This window comes from Chironomus tepperi, unplaced genomic scaffold (genome assembly GCF_022539635.2).
Source record: "Chironomus tepperi strain 1889 unplaced genomic scaffold, CSIRO-AGI_Ctep_v1 contig_260, whole genome shotgun sequence".
In the NCBI taxonomy this organism is placed as follows: domain Eukaryota; kingdom Metazoa; phylum Arthropoda; class Insecta; order Diptera; family Chironomidae; genus Chironomus; species Chironomus tepperi.
In genome coordinates this window covers 1,063,272-1,085,649 of record NW_027226382.1, presented here as the reverse complement: position 1 = coordinate 1,085,649, position 22,378 = coordinate 1,063,272, and the positions used below count along the sequence as shown (strand labels likewise).

Below are 22,378 nucleotides of genomic sequence, written 5' to 3'. Positions count from 1 at the left end.
CATTATTACTTTCAATCTTAAGCTAATTATGCCTTTCTTCATATTTCATAGAACAAAAAATTATTTTTATGGACAACACCATTCTTCCTAACATTAATATGGCTCCTACGTGTAAAAGTCCCATTTCTCAAAGAATACGTAGTTTACTTATCAACACTCGACAAATTCTATCATTCAGTGATATTCACGATGGTTCTATTCCTATGTCATTATGGTTCACAAGATTTAGTTACAAAATTTCTATCGCTTCGATTCTGGGTGCCATTTGATCGACTTGGATTATCTGTTCTGATTGCTCATGCGGTGGTTTATCGATGGATGTTGATAACGCGTAAAGAACTTATTGACTATAATTTGTACACAATTGTAAGCTCAAATTAATTCATAATATGTTCTGACATTAATTCGTCAAACTTCCATTCTAGACTGTGCATTATCTCTACGGAATGACAGCATCTTTGGCCTATGGATTGATACTGAACTTGCTCATTGAACAACCGATTATTAATCTCTTTAAATTTTATTTTAGAGCTTCCAGGCAGAAGAAGAAAGATTTGTGATAATTTACTCAATTTTCTCACTTTTTTGTAGAATTCTCTTTAATAAATGAATGACTTTAAAATTAAATGCTTGTGACTTTAATGCAATAGACAGTTCAAAATGTTTCACGTAAAAGAGAAGACTGACAACGGGCATTATGAAGACGATGAAATTTTGAAACAAAAAGCCATTGATGAGTTTACAAAGTTTATACAAGAACATCCATTTATAGCATATAATGGTGAAATAGGTAATTCAATAAGGGTCTTTTGGGATGCTAGGCAGTGATATATAGAACAGAAACTGCAAGTTATATCGATTTAGTATCAAAATGACTCCTTATCTCCAATGTTTTTAAATTTAATCAAAATATTTTCCTTTTTTAGACAAATTGACCGTTCTTGCATTTTTACGAGCAAGGAAGTATGTCATTCCAAGATCCAAAGAATTGTTTGAGAGAGCATGTCTCTTCGTTAAACAGAATCCCGAAATTTGTATTTTTGATGAAGAAAAATACACAAAAATATTGGAATTATATGACACAGGTGCGATAACAGTACTGAAGGAACGAGATGCATTAGGAAGGAGAATAATCATGTGCGCAACAAGAAAGTTCGACACATCAAAATATACACTCGATGATACAATGAGACTGTTTAACTTGATACTGTGCGTGCTGTCATATGAAGAGGATACACAGAAAAATGGGATAGTCTTTATTAATGACCTGAATGGATTGAGCCTTAGTCATTTGAAGTTATTTCCTTACAAAATGCTTGCAAACTATTCTTCATACATGAATATCAGTGTAATCAAGTTTAAAGAGATTTATGTTGTGGGAATGCCAACAATTGCTGTCCAGTTATTCAAGGCTATTCGATACATATTACATGATAAAAATCGAAGCCGACTTCAAGTAATGAGCGATTTAGGAAACTTATGGACATTTGTTGACCAAAGTAAAATGTCAACTGAGTACGGTGGAAAAAGATTTACTGATACGGAAGCTTTAAGTGACTTCAAAAGCCTTATAACTTTGAATAAGGATAAACTTTTTGAGCTCTCAACGAAATTTACTATCAATACAGAATAGACTATTGAATGAAGATTTAAAGAGTAAATGAGACAAATTTAGTTTAAGCTTTCAGACATCTTTAAATCCTTTCAAAGTTGTTTCAAAATTTTCCGGTTTTGGTGACTTTACCATAATGATTATTTTTATGCCATATAAAATAAATATGAAGCAAAAATTGCTGAGTCCAATATCACTCAACGTCTTTAGACAAAGTTTCTATCATATCAACAGAATAATTTGAAAATGTCTATTTGAATCTAAATAGACATGAGTTTTGATGGTACTAGGTTTATGTATTCCGCCGATTTGCATTTTCAATTCAAATGCATTTGGTTCCAAAATAGATAGAAGCTGTATTGAATGACACAAGTTTTTTGATTATAACCAGAATTATTTTCGATTTATAGCATTCCAAGATATATTGACAGATTCAATCCCAATAGATTCAAACTAAATTTTGTCTACAATTTAACCAATTGCCCTGTACAATACAAGTCAGTTAATCAATCCAAAAACCGGCACCAGATTGAGTGACTCCAAATTTAAACCAAATCCCACAGTAATTCAGAAAATACTCCATTAAACCTAAGTACATCCCTTTAATGATTCTCTCTGAATTCATATAAAAACAGATATCAAAACAGATCAATAGCAGCTTTTTCCTCATTTTTTTCAATTATTCTCTTGAATAAATAATAAGATATTAAGACAGATAATAAGAAATGTGTTTTAGTTTAATATCATCTCTCGACAGTGAAAAATGTATAAACAATTGGAGACGACAGACTTTGATCATTTTGAAGATAATGAAATTTTGAAACAAAAATCGATTGACGAGTTTTCGAGGTTTATCAAAAATCATTCATTTATCAAATGTCATTTTCCCTTTGGTAAGACATTGAATTTAAGAATCCTGAATGGCACAAGTCGGTTAATAAATCTAAAATCCGGCACCAGGCCGGCATGAAAAGTGGAGACGATTTAAATTGAACCCATAACCAAGTCAGAGCCATGCCAGTTTGAGATTGGATTTTTGACCGATTAATCGATTTGTGCTATTCGGGAATGTCCAACAAATTATTAACAATTTTAATATATTGATTATTGTAGATGATTTACACATTCTTGCATTTCTCCGAGCTCGAAGATATGTGATACCCAAAGCTAAGAAATTATATGAACGATTCTGCATATTTATTAATCAACACCCTCAAATTTGCATTTTGAATGAGGAACTTTACATGAAAGGATTGGAAATGTATGATTCCGGTGCAATTACAGTGATGAAAGATAGAGATGCATTCGGCAGAAGAATTGTGCTGTGCATAACAAGAAAATTCGACACGTCAAAATACACACTCGATGACATCGTGAGACTGCTTACTATTGTCTTTTATACTCTATTGTTTGAGGAAAATACACAGATAAATGGAATAATTTTCATAAATGATTTACGAGGATTGAGCATTAATCATGTCAAACTATTTCCATATAAAATGTTCAAAAAGTTCTCTTCATTTATCAATGTTAGTACAATTCGCGTTAAGGAACTATATTTTGTCGGATTACCATCAATTGCTGTTCAACTATTCAAATCCATTCAATTTATTTTAGACGATAAAAATAAGAAAATATTGGAAGTAATGAGTGATGTGACTAAATTGTGGAATTTTGTGGATCAAAACTTACTGACTAAAGAGTATGGAGGTAGCTACGATGAATCAGAAACATTAAATAATTTCAAGGAATGCATTATTAAACATAAAGATGACATTATACATCTTACGAATAATATAGAAATTGACATGGAAAAAGCTAAGAAATTTCATAAAGTTAAGGAAAGTCGATCTAAGAATAAGAAAGATGGTTTACTGGATTATGATTAAGAATCACACCCGGAATCACACACGGCTTAGAAGTGTCCGAAAATACGAGGCAGGTGCATTGGATCGACGAATTTTCTACGGTTCCAGTGCAATTTGGTTCTGGATTATGGTCAGTTTTCACCATATCTGACATGTAGTCAGATGTAATGCTTGTCTAGTGCCGGATTTTCGCCCATTTCTAAGCCGTGTTCCTTCCAAAATAGCTTTCAGTTGTGTCTCGAGCTACACAAATGACCAAGGCTTTTCTACAGAGCGTATAAGGACTTAAAAAAGTCATACGGATGTTGATAAAAGAGCATCATTGGACCCTTCTTCATTTGTGTCACTCGGGTCGTGAATAAAGGAAATGCCTCGACTTTGTGCAAATTATTCGTATCACAAGTGAAATAAAAAATATTACTTAATGTAAAAATTCATGAAATATTATCCATCTTCATTCATAAAGACTGCATAAAGGCACAATAAGTAAATTAATATTTCAAATGTCACGGTATATGAAATTGAATGTTGAACCTCTGAATATGCAGCAATAAAAATTTCTTTAGATTATTTATCATAATAATAAAGCATTAAAAAATTAAAAAATTCTTTTTTGGGGTCATTCATAAATGACGTCTGTTGAGCTCTGGATTGATCTTCAACGGAACTAAAACCATCCTCACATGAATAAAACTCATCGCAAAAACATTCTTATTGCAGCATAATTAATGATTCTTTCAGCTCATTCTGATCGTTTCACTACAATTATAACCACTCATCCAATTTCATCTCATTTCATCATGTGTACATGCTTCACATCCATTTGTAAGAAATTCTATTTTTTGCTCTTTTTGCCATACTCTCTTTTACAATGGATGGAAAGAATGAAAAGAAATCGAAATGTAGGTAAAAGAAATATAAAAATGATTCATTGAAATGTATCCGAAGCAAGCAAGGCTAATATATGTATGTGAAGTTGTACAGTTGTTTGTGTGAGGAAAGCGAAAAACAACACAGAAATTCCTATATAAGTAAGTAAAGGAAGAGATGTGAAAGAAGAAGAGAAGAACTAAAAAATTCAATTAATTCCATGATACAGCAGCAAATACACCTGGCATTTTTCAGTTTTTTTTTACGAGCATGATTCTTCTCTTTCCATCGAGCATAGCATAACATAGCTCAAATATTACTACTGGTGCTGCTGGTTGCTGCTTCTTGCTTTTATCTTCATTGCCTGTTTTGTAATTTATTTTCTTTTCCTTTTTTTTTGCTTATGCAAGAAGGAATTGAGAGGTTAATGGTGAAAACTGTGCATGTCATGAGCAAATGTGCAAAATCAATCAGAATCAAATGAATATTTCGGCATTTTTAATGTGGCTTTTAAGATGCGCTTATCAATTATTGATGAATTTATATTGAACGTGATTTAAAGATGCAATTAAAGATTTTTTGCATGATTTATTGCTGTTCCGTTTGATTATTAGAATGTCCATGCATTTATGTAAGTAGTGACTACTTGATGCTGATATTATTAGATCCGTTGAGCAAAAAATGCTGGAAGGAACTTGAATAAATAGGGTTTTTAGGTTTGATCTTGTGAATGTTAAGAGGATAGACTGTCACAAGAACTGTTTAAGAGACATAACTGTTCATTAGTGACATGTGACATCTCAGAATTGGCATGCAGGCCGAAATAATTCGCGAAAGTCATTCGAAGACTTCCATAAGTTGCTATAAATCTGTGGGAATAGCCATCGGCGGAAGGTGGACTTATATGCAGCCAACTCCGACTTCTGCCAACGCTATGACAAAGAATATACCAAAAAGTACTGGCTATTTGAAAAATCAATTTGGAATCTTTATTTGTTTACACCAACATGCCAAAACTGACCACAAGAGATCTTTAAGGAACAAAAAAGAGTTGTGGTCTCGAAAAATTCTTTAAGCAAACACCATAAAGTGTTGAAAATCTCCAAAAACCACCGTATTTCATTACAGACTCAAGCAATCTTCAACAAACAATTTTAACCACAAAGTGCCCGTGTACTTACAGCTTCGACCTTAGTTCTTTTTCCAAAGCATTCGAAGCAAAATTGCTATTTCATATATTAAAATGTGCAAATGAATGCAGTTAAAAATAATTTTTATTACTTATTGGAAATAAGTCGAGTAATGAAGCTACATAAATATGTTTCATGTTTATTCCAGCATAAACTCACATACAGCTCTACCTCCTAGTTGGTAATTAAAATGATTATTGCAAACGTGAAACTTCTAAAAGAAGTCGAACGAAAAAAGAGCAAAGTAGCAATTAAGTGCAGGTGATATTTAGAAATAGTGGAAATAGTTTATAAAATTTAATATTTTTTATTGTGCACATATTTTTACTTTATCGATTTTATGCTGTCTTCCTTCCTCTTGGAAACAAGCATTGAGCTTGTGGTGTTTACTTGAATATTTGCTTGTGGATTTCTTTCTCTTTTTTGCTTGCTGTGTTGTAGTAAAAGAAGAATGGAATTCATGAGAATTTCCCAAATCTTCAGGTACACAACAAGCAAGACTTACTTTTTTTTTTATTTTTAACGACAAATTCTTGTAATACAAAATATTACATTATTTGCTCGATAAATTTCTATGAATGACATTTTTTGTGGTAAATTTATCGTAAAATATTTTTTGGTAAATAATTGTTTGGAGATCCCTGGATTATGGCTGTATCCTGCTGTATCCATCTATTGAGAATATATTTTTCTATTTTGTCACTTATTGCCTTAAACATTTTGCTTATTTGAACAGCACAACATAGATTCTAGGGTACTGCTTCATTACAGTTTTGAGGACAAAACGTCAAAGTGCCGATGAGATGTCCTCCCGGCATCATGATGGCAAGCCTTTGTTCATCATTCCGGGAAACATTGAGTTAAATCGCATTGAACCGTTTTTACATTTTTGGGTTATTTACTTTATTGATTCTGGCAATTGAAGCTTGAGGATATTTAGGTAGCATGTTTTTCAAGTAGAAACATTACTGCCCCGAGCGACACAAATGAAGAAGGCACAACTAAAGCATTTTTATTAGCACCAATGTAGACCAAATTGAAGTTGTCTGTGTGTGGCATCCATATGGATGCTTAATTAAGGCTGATTCCATTTGTTGTTTATAACAGAACTTTATCAGACACTCCTTTATTTGTATTGCTCGGGTGGTGAATGACCCCATAGACTATTAGTCAATAATCTGAGCATTAAATCGCCAAAAATAGTTTAAAATACCATGGGAAATATAAACAACTTCAAAGAAATTTTGCATGAAGTTCTGATTAGTGCCGTAAAATTTTAAAACTCTTTGTTGTCTAGTCTACAACAAAGACTATATAATTTTTAATTACATCAATGCATAAAAAATTGATTTAAATCTTCTCAATTCTTCAGCTTATTTTTTTGTCTTTTCATCATCATTCTCTATCCTTTAAATTTTTGTGTATGTACATGAGGTAGTTTTAAGGCAATCAATACTTGCTTCAAAAATAATAAAAATATAATGAAGAAACAAAAAAGGGAATATCCACCGGCATAAGAAGCAAATGATGAAAAGAGATTGGATGAGAAATGAAAGGATGAAAATGGAAATGAATGATGTTTTAATAGCTTCATTAACCATTTATTTCATGTGGTAATATTCAATCATTAGACATGCATAATTTTCATTTTTTTTTTAAACATCACATTGAGGACTTCATTATTCTTATTATTGTTATTATCTTGATCATTTTTCGTAATATTACATTGTAACTGAATATTTGTCATGTCATGAATCATGTAGCAGTAGTCAATGCATCAGTAGCTATGAAATCTGTGCATAAGCTTCTCGTGATATTTATAAATACAAGTTAAATGAACGTAGATGAGATTCTGCTGCTGATGATGATGCTGCATAAATTGTGTCAATGTAAAAAGAAAGGCAAGACGATGATGATGATGATGATGAAAAAAAGAGATCTTTGAAAACGTGATGGCAAATTGTTTATGCCTGTCTTTTTTCTTCTTTTTTGATTAAAAGTTCCTTCATGTCATGAACAGTAATCGCGTATGTACAAATACGAAATGTCTTTCGAGGTGGGTTGGGACTGTTTCTAAATAGGACACTGCTGATGGATGTTCCATAAATTGAAATTTTCAAGATATTAGAATCTGCGCATCAAAATTGAACAATCTGTCATAAATCATGCCAAAATCTCCAGAACGCTACATTTGTAGACCCACTCAGACTTGATACATCCCATATTCATAATAAATTTTGATGAATACTTCATCAACAAGCAAACAATCCGAGTGACATGCAGATAGACAAGAAGACACACAATAACGCCCTTTTCCCTTTTGGGAAAATTCGTTCCAAATTATTCGTACATACGTACATGATGAGGCGCACAAGGCAGTTTATTTTTTTTTTGGTACTACTGCTCAATTTTGTTTTCTTTCTTTTGTTTTTCCATTCCTTGTTCTTTCTCGCTTGCTCGCAAATTACACGATGCATGAAAATCCACGTACATATCCGCATGCCGCATAATTTTCAAGTCTCTATAGACCACCCATATAGGCGCATATATGTCTATCTAAGTATATATTCTCTCTTTCTGTCTTACTTAATTTTCATTTCTTGTATATGTGTACATATAAAAATAAATACAATTTTTTTTTTGGGTAGAAATAATGGAGCAAGTAAGTATGATGGAAATGAGAATTTCTTGCGAAACTTTTTTTCGTTCATTTCTTCCTCCTCGGACTCCGATGTGAATTTTATTTCATCTTTTTCTTCATTAATTTCTGATGAAATACAAACATGAAGACAGTTTGTTAGCATTTCTTAAGACACATGACGCACATGAACTCTCCACTATCATTAAAAACCTTCTTTTTTTTATGCCTTGTGTTTTTTTGGGATCCCAGGAAATAAAGAACTAATTGCAATACTTTATACACATAATGATTATGATGATGATGATGAAAGAGGCATGCATACACTTGATATTCACATAAAAATTTTCGTATAAAAAAAAAAGTAAGGAAGGAAGAAGACGAATGATTAATGTGAATGATTTTCGGCATGTTAACCCGTTCTTTACTAGCGTAACTTATATGTAACGCTAATATTTTCTCTGAAATCTCTTTAAATATTAATTTAATTGGCTATTTTATCAAATGTTATCATTCATTAATGACTAAACTTGCATATTTACTAACTTACAATTTGCAATTATGTAAATTAGTGAAGTTAATTAAGTTTAAGTTTTGAGTCGTAAAATGAGTGATTTTTAAACTCAAAATTTTTGGGTTTCAAGCCATATTTCAAACATGAAATCGAAAGATATTTAAAGTTCATCATTATATGTTATCAAATTTAACAAGTTAACATATAGAAACTTTAATTAAATACATTAATTATTGTCTGATAAAAAATGTAACATAAATGTTACGCCAGGATTTTGACGACAATTTGCTTGTTACATATATGTTACGCTAGTATTTTAAAGACTTTTGAGTGAAAAATTTTGAAAATATTTAATTAATAATTTAAAGTGATTCAGCTGTGATTTGAGCTGTAGTTTTTTTCTGGATAGTTAACTATTATGAAATAGAAGTTTTAAAAATATAATCAAGATGTATTATCAGTTTTTCGTAGAATTTTTAATGAAATAAATTTTTTGGTGTAAAATTATGAGGAGAAAATTTGGAAGTTGTTTTAAGCCATTTTAAAAGAATTGTTGACTACTCATAATGTTTCATGTGATGAACTAAAGTAAAAAACACTTATTAATTAAAGTTTGAAAGCACGTCAATGCGTAATTCAAGAAATATGACGTGCAATGTGACAGTGAATTTTTTTCAGCTATGCGTAATGAAACATTAAAGTTTAACTAATACAGCAGTAAATGACATAAAGATAACAGTATATATGCATTTTTACTTTAAATGCTAGGGAAAGGACAAAATTGGTGAATTAAAATTTTCTATGGAGGAAAAAAAAGTGTCGGTCAAATACTAGCGTAACATAAATGTTACACTAAATTTTTGTTAATTATACGAAATTGGTACACTTAATCGCTCCAATGTCTTCGTAAACCTTATTTATTAACTATAATTTATCAATTAAATACACTCCAAAGTCCTAAAAAAACTCCGTAATTAACGGGTTAAATTACTAAATTATTTCACTGAAAATGAAGAAATAAAAATTGAACGTAGAAATGAGTTTCTTTTGTTCTAATTGAGCTAAATTATTTCATTCCTTTCTCCTTCTTCTTCTTCTTTTCTTTCTTTTGGACCGGCTTGTTTACGTTTATACTTCTTTTTTTTTTTTTTTGCAAAAATTTCTTAATCTTTTTTCCTTTCATCTTATTTGATGTTGGATTTTCTTCTTATATCGTCTCTCTAAATTGAATTTTTCTTGAGGAAATGGTAAATACTTAAGGATTTGCAAAAGGAAATGACAATGTTAGTAAGGTTGTGTAAATTGCTGCGGAATAACGAAAGAATCATCATATAAATTATTGTTTTTAATATTTGTCGTCAAAATGCTAAGTTTAGTGCTGTGGATTTAAATTTAATTTTCTATGTTCCTTTAATGTGCACAAGAGACAGATTTTTTTGTCATAATAGTTAATTTGATGCTTTCCGGCTTATAAATTTCAATTTTTATGTTTCAGAATGTTAAGCAGTTTGGGACTTTAGAATGCTTAGATTAAAGGTATGTTGAGTCAGTTTATGCTGTGTTTTGTTAGGTAAGGATACAATGTTCATGATTTGAAAACATGGCTGTCAAAAATAGGCGCCAAGTATGCATATGACGCCAAACGGATGCGGCTCCCATTAGGTGTTAATAAAAGAAGTTTAGCGGAGCCTTTAAAGTTCTGTGACGGAGTCTTTTGAGTTCTATTTGTATCTGTTATTCGGATAGTGCTAGATCAACATAAAGCTAATGTTTAGTTCTAAAGGCATAATGACGAATTCTATTTCTCAAATCTACTGTATTCTTTAGAATCCTATTTCTTAGTCACATTCTAAGTTAGTAGCCCATAGAGCTAGTCATACAACTATTCAAATCATAACATGTCAACTCAAGGCTGTTATGAAAAGAAAAGGTCCAGAATTCACTTTAAAAATTCCGTATTCTTCTTAACCAATATTCGCAAAATTTTCATTTGTCTACCTGATTATTGTGGGAAACAAATAAAATGAAATATTGATCTATTTGTATACAGGCTTATTCCGACATAGTCTAACCTTTTAAATTCAGTTTTTTGTCTCTTTGATGTTGGATTTTACCGATTTAATTTTAATCCATTTCTGAATTAAAAAATCTAATAAAAGAATCACTAGTTTGATTAAGCTATAGTCTTAAGATTATCCAGCGGCTATTATTGAGATAAAAATAATTAATATCTTTGTTTAATTATTCTCGGCTTTTTTTTAGACTCGAATGATTTTTAATTGTAGTTTTTATGTAAACAATTTCCATTATTTCCCTATCGTGTCTGCATAAAATTTATGGTTATGATTTAATAAAGGAATTACACAATTACTTTTTAATGAATGATTTTCTTTTATTGAGGCATTATCATTCTATAAATAATGTCGGTTATTAATTTGATGACATTGTGCTTAAGTTCTTCCGATGATTAATTTAACTATGCAAGTCAATCACTATATCAGTACTCAATTACGATAATGAAGTACTTAATAAGAAGCGGAAGATTATTCTTTATTAATAGAGCAGTTGTCGACAACCTGTGTGCCGCGGCACAAATACCAAATGGCAGTAACAGTTATAATTGGAATCGGCTTCCATTTGGTATTAGTAAAAGATTTTTAGCGGAGTCAAAGGTCTATCTCTCGGGAATAATGCACTACGACTGAATCCGCCCATGGTATGCGGTTTATGGCATTTTAAAGTGACACACAGCTTGACAGCTTGCCCACCACTGCCGTAGAATGACGTAGTTGAGTATAAATTTCATCATCATGCTCTAATTGCTTCTTGATGAATGAAAATATTTTCAAATCTTGACAAAATTTAATAATCACAATAAGAAGAGGAAGGAATATAAAGTCTCAACATGACTATGACTAATGAGTATTTATTAAATTTTAAAAAATATTCTCACACAAAATTCATCTTCAGGGGATATATCTATTGAGGGGTTCAACAAAAATAAAAATGAGCAAAAATGTTAATCTTCGCATTTCAATTTAATATTGTGCAGACTAAAATTATGAAAATATAGGAATTAAAATCGATGACATGCCATTCAGGGCTAAAAATACCAAGAATAGAAGGAATTAATTGAGAGAGAAAAATTCATTTTTCCACCCTATAAAAACCATATCAGAATTGGGAATGAAAATCACAGAAAGTATCGTGATCAATGCTCATTTTATAGGCGTACACAGAACACATTGTGCCATAGCATGAGCCATAAAATTAATTATTAACTCTAATGTCTATTCATTGTCACATAGATGAATAGTGAATGAATAGATACGGATCTGAAAAAAGCAGGCAAACTATTGTGATTGAAAAAAAGGGACCAGTTAGGGATGGAATAAAAATCTCTGTGCTGTTCCATTCTCTCTCATTTTCGTTTCCAATTTTTTGATTAAATTTCTAATATTTATTAGCAGCTGTTGTAGCTCTAGCCGTTGCCATTGTATTGATGTTCAGTCTTTTTCAACTTTTCAATTTACTTTAATTTCAATGTCACAACGCTATGTTCTTACTTTGGTTTGGCATGTGTTGTGGATTGAATGTAATAAAAATATTTTTCTTTCTTTCATTCCTAATAACGAGATGTTGTTAGAATGGCAAGGAGAATGCGACAAATTTGATGAGGAGAATTGAAAAAAAAAAGACATTAAAAATGGGACTCAATTGATTTTTGCTGTGAATTGTTAAAATTTGCTGTGGTATATTTTAAAGTAAAATTGTTAATTTGACAGCAATGGTTCATAATGAGGTGCTGCTAATGCAATGAATTATAAATTGCAAATGGTCGTTGCAATGTCTGTGACTTAACGCCATTGTGATAAAGAGTTCTCGATATCGCGGCAAAGAATCCAATGGTTAAGACTTTGAAGGAATACCTTGTCTTAGACTCGGTCTTTTTCTCTGTCTCTGTCTCAGTCTCCGTAATCTGGGTCTCGATCAAAGTATCAAAAATTCGTTGAAACTATGACTTCAGAATCTATAATTATGATTATGATTCCTATTGTTGCCCCATTTTGACAGATTCAAAATACTCAACTTCCGTAAGTTCCATTAGTCTCTGATTTAGTCAGAAGCTAACAAGATTACATATGGAAATGATGTTAATTTTCATAAAATTCTAATAACTCAATTTATTCATAATATCTATCGTGACTAGTCTTTAAGTTTATCTCACATACTTATAATATATGTGTAGCTATGGCAAAATTCTTGATGTCTTAATCATACTTTAAATCTAGATAAATATACCACAAAAATTATCGAAATATTCAAATCCGCAAATACAAATTACTTTTCATATTAAATTTAAATGTCTTACACTTTTTAGACATTCAACAGCTGCTTGCCATTAAAGTTCGCTTATGATTCTTCAGTAGAAAATTATCAAAATAAATCATCAATCCAAAAATACATCATCTTCATCATAATAATCGTCTTCAAAAAATATTCTTTATTTTCTCATGATATTAATCACTCAATTGATTCGACTCTTGAGGATGTCATAACGTAAGAATGACAGGGAACATAAGCAACGCTACAAGATGGAAATACGAATATAACACAAATTATATATTCCAATGTACAATTTTTTGTTGTAAAGTAATTTTCAAAGTCATTTCAGCAGCTAAACATGTGAAAAGAGCTTACTGCTTATTCACATTCAAAATAATGCTAATGCTTAGTCTAAAGACACCCGAAAAAAAAAAATGAAAAATGTATGGGAATTGCCGTCGAATTTTGTTTTATGTAGATTCAGTCGTATATGAACTTTTTGTATTTTTTGTCTAATGTGTGTAATTCTGAAAAGGTTCCAATTAAACCAATTCTAACAATTCTTTGTATTTCTTACTTCTCGGTATCATGATTTCGCTTCTTCATTCTCTACTTCTTCTTCTTTCTTTTATTATTTTTTTAATGTTTACCGAATTAAAGTATATTTTCTCTTCTTCTCCTTTTAATGACTTTTTGGTGGATATATTTATAAAAAATAACAAGAAATAATATTGTATTGTGTAAGTTTGTTCCTTAAACTCAACATATTCGACATGAAGAAGGAAGAAAAAAAGAGAAATTTGATGACAATGAGATAATCATCAAAAATGAAAACATTTTATATATATTCCATGCTTCCTTATTCAGTTGTCTATCGTTCTTACTTACTTACAGCATATTACAATGTATTTAAGTATTATTTCTATGGGAACAGAAATTTATATCTTTTTTGGTCTCTGTTTATTGACCAGTAAAAAAATATTATCGTGTGAAGGTTTAGAAATATATACTTTTTTTGTGAAGGGTTTGAAGGTCGACTTTTGACCGGAAATATAGAAGATTTGAATGATTGTTGTGACGGACTTAGAAAAAAATGAGCAATATGCACTGCAGGACGGCTACTCAATTTAATTCTCATGACAATTGTTTTGATGAGTTTTTTTGTGTGATTGATTGGAGTTGAGTCTTTTGTGAGAAATGTTTATTGAACTTTTGCTGCCTTTGGCATATTTATGGAACCGGATTCTAATTCGAACGACACACATGAAGAAGATTCTGTCACAGAACTGAAAGACTCCGTCAAATCTCTTTTATTAACACTAAATTGAGGTAGTCTAAATTTGGCAGTCATATAGATGCCATATGGCAGCTTTAGCGATGCATTTATAGTTTCATTACGTAACCTAATTGTCCTAGTTGACCGTCGATCTAGTTACAAACGACAAATTATGACACACTGTCCACTCGGTAATGTTAAGCTCTTTAACTTAAATTCCCAAATTTTATGGAAAGAAACCAGGCAGGAACTTTAACCTACTCAAATATCATCAGTCACCCTCGTGATAACGTCACATCCTTTTAAATAACATCATAAAATATCAAATTATTCGCTCAATAAATTCATAAAGCAATTAAATTAGCTTAATGCTCAACATACATCCTCTTACATCGTGTTGCTTCTTCTTCCTCCTTCTCAAAAGACTCTTCTCATTCATCAAAGAACATTCTTTGATAATGAGAATAAAAATAATCTTCAAAAGAAAAATTCTCAATGACAATTTTTTCTGATCTTCCGAAATTCTCATGCTTCTATTGATTTCATGTCAATACCAGTAGATGGATGATGGAATTAAATCATCACAATGAATGATTGTCTGAAAAAAAAAGAATATGTTGTGTGGAGCTCCATCGAATGATGCATCGTCATCATTATTAAAGGAATAAAGTCAAGGAGATGGAGGATGAATGTCTTCTGTGTGGAGAGATAAGAGACACAATAAAAGATGTGAGAAAGTCACATTTTTGGACCACCAGCTGTCGTAGAAAAAAAGACACACATTCCTTAAGTCCATTTCACTTAAAGACGAGTTTCTGTTTTATCGACAGAAATTAAATTAAGATTATGAGACTAATTTCATTATGAATCTAAATGTGAAGTCTATCGAGTAAAGAAGAGGAAAGAAATAAAAGATTTCTCTCAATTTGACATGAAATGCCGCCGCTTAAACTAGTAAGTAGTTTGGTCTTATTTGTGAGTTATAATTTTATTTATGTGTTTATCAATCAAACGGCCAAAATATGTAGATAGGCTATATCATTTAAAGTTTACAAAGCTGGTGGCACAACTTAATTGAAATTCCTCATTCCCTTCTGTGAGAGCTAAATAAATCTCATAAAAATATATAAAATATGTATTTCCATTTTCTCGATAGATGGATAGATGGACAGGCAGTGAACATATAAAAGAAATCAAAGCGCTTTTAATTGATAAAAGAGTAAAAAAAAGAGCCAAAAGAGAGAAATGTCTTAAGCTCCAATTAACCTCGAAACTGAGAAGAACATCAACATTTCATATAGAAATGGAAATAAGAAATAAGTAAGAAGCAACAAAAAGAATGAAAATAGCAGTTATACTGACTTAGAGCATAAGAAGGATGGTAAAAAATTGAAAATAATCAAAAAATATCTTAAAACAATAATTTATGTCGGAATTGCTCGTTATATTCATCTTAACATGCAGTAACAGTAAGTAATCGACTTCCATTCTTTATTGAATTAATTTTTTTTTCGTCTGCTACAGCGAAATCGTGCTTGTTTTGTTAAACGAGTAAAAATTATTTTCTTATACACTTTTTGTTTTATTTATCGAATTAGAAGCTAAAAAGTGAATTGTGAGAAATGTGGCATGGAATGAGTATAGGATGATATATGTGGGGGGTCATATTGAGGTTAGAAAAAGATTGCTAAAGTCAGTTTATTCTTCCAATTTCCTATAGATTATGGCTCGCATTTGATTTGAAACTCTCATGGAGATTAGTGTCTTTTCAAGGTTCTTTTCAGCGTGATTTCTAGCTGTATCATGAGAATGTGGATGTGGATTTACATCGTTTCGATTGAAATGGACTTTTTTCCGACTAGTCATTGAATGCAAAATTGAATGTTTTGTTGGATATTTAACAAATTTTGGTATTTAAGCATTGTTGGATTTGCTAACAACTCATTATCAATGACAAGACAGTTTATGACGAGAAATTCAAGAAGCACTGATGAAGAATGATAGAACATTGACATATGACATTGTCATGTACTAGACGACTTATCTTCATCAATTTCATCTTGAAGGTCTAAGAATTCATTCAGATCTTGCATTTTTAGATCGAAAATGTAGCAATCCCAATGGATATTCCTTGAAGCCTTACTCTGACTTTGTTATTCTTTACAAGATGCCCATCTTTATTCCCATCTATGGAATCCAACGTGACGAGAAATTATTTGAGGATCCATTAAAGTTTGATCTCGAGAGATTCTCACTGGAGAATATTCATAATGTTTCTACGTTTATCCATCTTCCTTTGGAACTAAGAGTAGATCGTGCATTGAAGGTTATATTTTTGCATTAATTATTTATGATAATTAATTTCTATAAAATTCATTAATCATTCTCAGAGCATTTTGGACTCGTGCAATCATCGAATGAGATGATTAGCTAGAAATGGCGATATAAAGTTCAACCTGGCACATCAGGTTTGAGGTTTGATATTTTTGAGATTTGTTAGGGATGAAATTGTAAATTAAGTCAAAGGTCATCGATTACAATCGATTATCGGCAAAGTACCCCAAAAAATATGGAAGTCGACTCGAATTTCATATGGAGTATGAATATTTCCATGCAAAGCCTGAGGCGTCTTCCAGCTCTGATTAAACGTAATAGTAGTGACACTCCAATTTTTACATAATTTCCTGACTCGACAGTATCACTTTCACGTGCAATGTCAAGTGATGTTTATTTGATAATAGTTTGTGATTATACGTATTTAAGTAAACACACGTAAGGAACTATTTTTGCATTATCATGATTAAAAATCAAATAAAATCGCAAAAATAGATTTTTAAAACTTTTAGTTACAGCTTTCAACTCGATCAGTAATGTCATTCTCGGGATTTGATATTTCACTCATTCTTTTCAGTGCAATTTTGGTATTCATTTTCTGCTGGATAAACCAAAGGCTTAATTACTTTAAAATCCATAATGTGCCGTATTTAAAGAGTTTTCCTATAATTGGAGTATTGACAGAATCAATTATTGGAAAGGAAGGACTTTATGACTGTATTGATAGAATCTATAAAAACCTACAATTCAAGAATGAACAGTTTTTTGGGATTTTTATGTTTCATAAGCCAGCATTACTTATTAAAGATCCAGAATTAATTAAACAGATCTTAGTTAAAGATTTCAACAGTTTTGTAAATCATGTAGGAGGTTCGGATGATCATGATCCAATCGGAAGAGACAATTTATTTCTGTCCAAAGATGGTTTGTGGAGAAATCTTCGTAAAAAGCTAACGCCATTCTTTACAAGTGGCAAGATGAAGTCAATGTTTCCTTTTTTGGACAAAATTGGTGATAATTTGTTGGACCACATGGAAAAAATGTAAGTGACTTTAACTTCTTAAAACGACTTGACTTCGAGATCTTCCAATTCTCATTGAATCTTCTAATTTTCAGGTCATTGAATAAAAATTGTGTTGAAATGAAAGTCAAAGAAAAACTTTCCCTCTTCACAACGGATGTTATTGCAAGTGTTGCATTTGGGGTCGATGCAAATGGTCTCAATAATCCAAAATCAGAATTCGCATATATTTCTAAAAAGATTTTTGATTTTACTCTTTGGCGTGGATTTGAATTTACTGCTCTATTTCTCTTACCAGAAATTAGTAAGCTATTTAATTTTAAAATGTTCACAAAAGAAGGAACGGAATTTATGGCTAAGACGATAACACATGTGATGAATGAGAGAGAAAAGTCGAAAGTTCATCGAAATGACTTGATCGATACTTTAATTGAAATTAAAAATTCAGAAATGAGAAATAATGATGAGAAGCCATTAGAAATTGAGACATTGATATCACAAGCCGCAGTTTTCTTTTCAGCTGGCCATGAGACGTCATCTGGAGCTGCAACATTTGTTTTGTATGAAATTGCAAAACGCGAAGATATCCAAGAACGTGTACGAGTTGAACTACAAGAAGCGTTGATGAAAAATGATGGAAAATTGACTTATGACATTGTCATGAACGATACGCCTTATCTTCATCAAGTTTTTCTTGAAGTTCTTAGAATCTACCCAACTCTTCCATTCCTAGATCGAGAATGCAGCAATCCCAATGGATATTCCTTGAAGCCTTACTCTGACTTTGTTATTCCTTACAAGATGCCCATCTTAATTCCCATCTATGGCATCCAACGTGACGAGAAATATTTTGAGGATCCATTAAAGTTTGACCCCGAGAGATTCTCACCGGATAATATTCACAAAATTTCCACGTTTACCAATCTTCCATTTGGAACTGGAAATAGATCATGTATTGGAGGTACAATTTTTTGCATAAATAATTAATATTTTTACACGCTTTTATTTTTAAAAATTACATTGTATTGTTATTGATCGTGTTATTGATCGAGGGACTTAAGCGCATTTTTGTCCAGCGATCAGTAATTGATTAATAAGTCACTTCCAGAGCTCAAAACCAGATTCAGTAGGATTCTGGTCACTTTCTAGTCCATGAAACAAGATCCAGGTCACTTCCAGACCTAAAAACAGATCCAGGTCACTTCCAGATCCAAAAAACGAAGATCCATATAAAACTTCCACAAATTTACTTAATCATTTAACGGATCATAATTCAAACCAAACGGTCAAAAAATTCAAACATTGTTCGGTAAACAGTAAACTCGACACACATTGAAAAACACTGTAAAACAATTAAAAAACGTGTTGTTGTTTTTTTTGTTGTTGTATATGAAAATGAAAAATTGTTAATTATAGTATTTATGCTTTGAATTGAAACTTTTAAACAATAACTTTATGGAACTGATCTTTTAAAACCATTCACTTCTAGATGTCTAGGTAAACACAATTCCAGTAATGGCAGCCAACGAACGACCGAACATCTTACTTCCAGACCTAAAACACAAGATCCAGTAAGATCCAGTTCACTTCCAGACCAAAAACACAAGATCCAGGTCACTTCCAGACCTAAAAACCAAGATCCAGGTCACTTTCAGATCTAAAAAACAAGATCCATATAAAACTTCCACAAATTTAAGAACTTAATCATTTAACGCATTTTCATAATTCAAACCTCATAACGGTCAAAAAAAATTCAAACATTGTTCAGTAAACACTGTAAAAACATCGACACACATTGAAAAACACTGTAAAACAATGAAAAGACGTGTTGTTGTTTTTGTTGTTGTTGTATATGAATATGAAAAACTGTTAATTATAGTATTTATGCTTTGATTTGAAACTTTTAAATGCCCGGGGCGCCAATAACTTTATGGAACTGATCTTTTAAAACCATTCCGAGCTCTCTACGATGTCTAGATAAAAAGTTTTTAATGGCAGCCGAACGAACGACCGAACGGACGACCGAACATTGTGTCTTATTAAGCTACCTTTTTGAAAAAAATTTCAAAAATGCGCTAAAAATTTATTAATCATTCACAGAACGTTTCGGACTTATGCAATCAAAGACAGCGGTAATTAAAATTTTGATGAATTATCGAGTGGAAATGGCGGATGAGACACCGAAGGAAATTCGATTAGCTAAGAATGCTTTAGTGATACAATCTGAGGTGCCGATAGTTTTAAGATTTGTTAAGGATGAACTTGTGAAATAATTTTAATCCAGTAACATCCAGAATCATATTTATACAGGATAGAAAGATCCAGGATCTTATAAATACGAATTATAAAGATAAAGTTATAATCACGAACTTATATATACAGTAGCATTAAAAAGTATCATGTAGTTTGTTGAATTTCAATAAAGATTAACGGTTTTTGAAGATTTATATATAACTGTTTCTTCGGAATTCAAATTTTTGCTAAGAATATCCTCGAGAAAATCCCCCAATACGTGTACCTAACAATAAATATAAATAACCAAGAAAAACGAGGTAAAATCAAATAAAATAGATTTAAAAACTTTTAGTTTCTTTAACTCGATCAGCAATGTCATTTTCGGTACTTGATATTTCAATAGTTCTATTTATTGGAATTTCGGGATTTATTTTTTACTTTCTAAACCAAAGGCTTAATTACTTTAAAATTCATAATGTGCCGTATTTAAAGAGTTTTCCTATACTTGGAGTGTTGACAGATTCAATTATTGGAAAGGAAGGACTTTATGACTGTATTGATAGAATCTATAAAAACCCACAATTCAAGAATGAACAGTTTTTTGGGATTTTTATGTTTCATAAGCCAGCATTACTTATTAAAGATCCAGAATTAATTAAACAGATCTTAGTTAAAGATTTCAACAGTTTTGTAAATCATGTTGGAGGTTCGGATGATCATGATCCTATCGGAAGAGACAATTTATTTCTGTCCAAAGATGGTTTGTGGAGAAATCTTCGTAAAAAGCTAACGCCATTCTTTACAAGTGGCAAGATGAAGTCAATGTTTCCTTTTTTGGATAAAATTGGTGATAATTTGTTGGACCACATGGAACAAATGTAAGTGACTTTAAGTTCTTAAAACGACTTGAATCGATTCGACTTGGTTTCGAGCTCTGCTAATTCTCATTTAATCTTCTAATCTTCAGGTCATTTGGTGAAAATTGGGTTGAAATGCATGTCAAAGAAAAACTTTCCCTCTTCACAACTGATGCTATTGCAAGTGTTGCATTTGGTGTTGATGCAAATTGTCTCAATAATTCAGAATCAGAATTCGCATATATTTCTAAAAAGATGTTTGATTTCACTTTTTGGCGTGGATTAGAATTAACTGCTATATTTCTCTTACCAGAAATTACTAAGTTCTTTAATTTGAAAATGTTTACAAAAGAAGGAACTGAGTTTATGGCTAAGACGATAATGCATGTGATGAATGAGAGAGAGAAGTCGAAAGTTCGACGAAATGATTTGATCGATATTTTAATTGAAATGAAAAATAATGATGAGCAGCCATTAGAAATTGAGACATTAATATCACAAGCCGCAGTTTTCTTTTTAGCTGGGTATGAAACGTCATCTGGAGCTGCAACCTTTGCTTTGTATGAAATTGCAAAATGCCAGGACATCCAAAATCGTTTACGAGTAGAACTAAGAGAAGCGTTGTTAAAAAATCAAGGAGAATTGACTTATGACATTGTCATGAACGATACGCCGTATCTTCATCAAGTTTTTCTTGAAGTTCTTAGAATCTACCCAACTACTCCAATCCTAGATCGAGAATGTAGCAATCCCAATGGATATTCCTTGGAGCCTTACTCTGACTTTGTTATTCCTTACAAGATGCCCATCTTAATTCCCATCTATGGCATCCAACGTGACGAGAAATATTTTGAGGATCCATTAAAGTTTGACCCCGAGAGATTCTCACCGGATAATATTCACAAAATTTCCACGTTTACCAATCTTCCATTTGGAACTGGAAATAGATCATGTATTGGAGGTACAATTTTTTGCATAAATAATTAATATTTTTACACGCTTTTATTTTAAAACATTTATTAATCATTCACAGAACGTTTCGGACTTATGCAATCAAAAACGGCTATAATTAAAATTTTGATGAATTATCGAGTGGAAATGGCGGATGGGACACCGCAGGAAATTCGATTAGCTAGGAATGCCTTAACGGTACAATCTGAGGTGAAGATAGTTTTGAGATTTGTTAAGGATGAACTTGTAAAATAACTCTAATCCAGTAACATCCATGGCCGCATTTACACAGTATACCAAGATCCAGTAACACTTAGAATCCAGGATCTTATAAATACGGCTTTTAAAGATCCAGTTATATCAAGGACCTTATATATACATAATTCAAGATATAGGAGCATCCAAAAGTATCTGGCAGTTTGTTGAAATTCAATAAAAATTAACGGATTTTGAAGATTTATATATAACTGTTTCTTCGGAATTCAAATTTTTGTAAAGAACATCCTCGAGAAAATTACTTAATAAGTGTACCTAACAATAATATAATTAAGAAAAACGAGGTAAAATCAAATAAAATAGATTTAAAAACTTTTAGTTTCTTTAACTCGATCAGCAATGTCATTTTCGGTACTTGATATTTCAATAGTTCTATTTATTGCAATTTTGGGATTTATTTTTTACTTGCT

General features: G+C 31.4%; 3 protein-coding genes and 1 long non-coding RNA gene across 4 annotated transcripts in view; 3 read left to right on the top strand and 1 right to left on the bottom strand.

Moving 5' to 3' along the window:
• The window catches only part of LOC139091684 (dentin sialophosphoprotein-like), a 95,983-nt gene that overhangs the window by 50,422 nt on the left and 23,183 nt on the right, over window positions 1-22,378 (bottom strand).
• On the top strand, window positions 57-1,670 carry LOC139091687 (uncharacterized). Its single transcript, XR_011544532.1, has 3 exons — window positions 57-366; window positions 426-790; window positions 927-1,670. It is a non-coding gene; the product is annotated as an uncharacterized lncRNA (long non-coding RNA).
• On the top strand, window positions 17,278-20,027 carry LOC139091685 (probable cytochrome P450 6g2). Its single transcript, XM_070641835.1, has 3 exons — window positions 17,278-17,670; window positions 17,745-18,610; window positions 19,750-20,027. The coding sequence occupies exons 1-3, from the start codon at window positions 17,405-17,407 to the stop codon at window positions 19,920-19,922; spliced, it is 1,305 nt and encodes a 434-aa protein (XP_070497936.1). The 5' UTR covers window positions 17,278-17,404; the 3' UTR covers window positions 19,923-20,027.
• LOC139091686 (probable cytochrome P450 6g2) lies at window positions 20,370-22,130 on the top strand. The gene is made up of 3 exons (XM_070641836.1): window positions 20,370-20,762; window positions 20,852-21,702; window positions 21,775-22,130. The coding sequence occupies exons 1-3, from the start codon at window positions 20,497-20,499 to the stop codon at window positions 21,945-21,947; spliced, it is 1,290 nt and encodes a 429-aa protein (XP_070497937.1). The 5' UTR covers window positions 20,370-20,496; the 3' UTR covers window positions 21,948-22,130.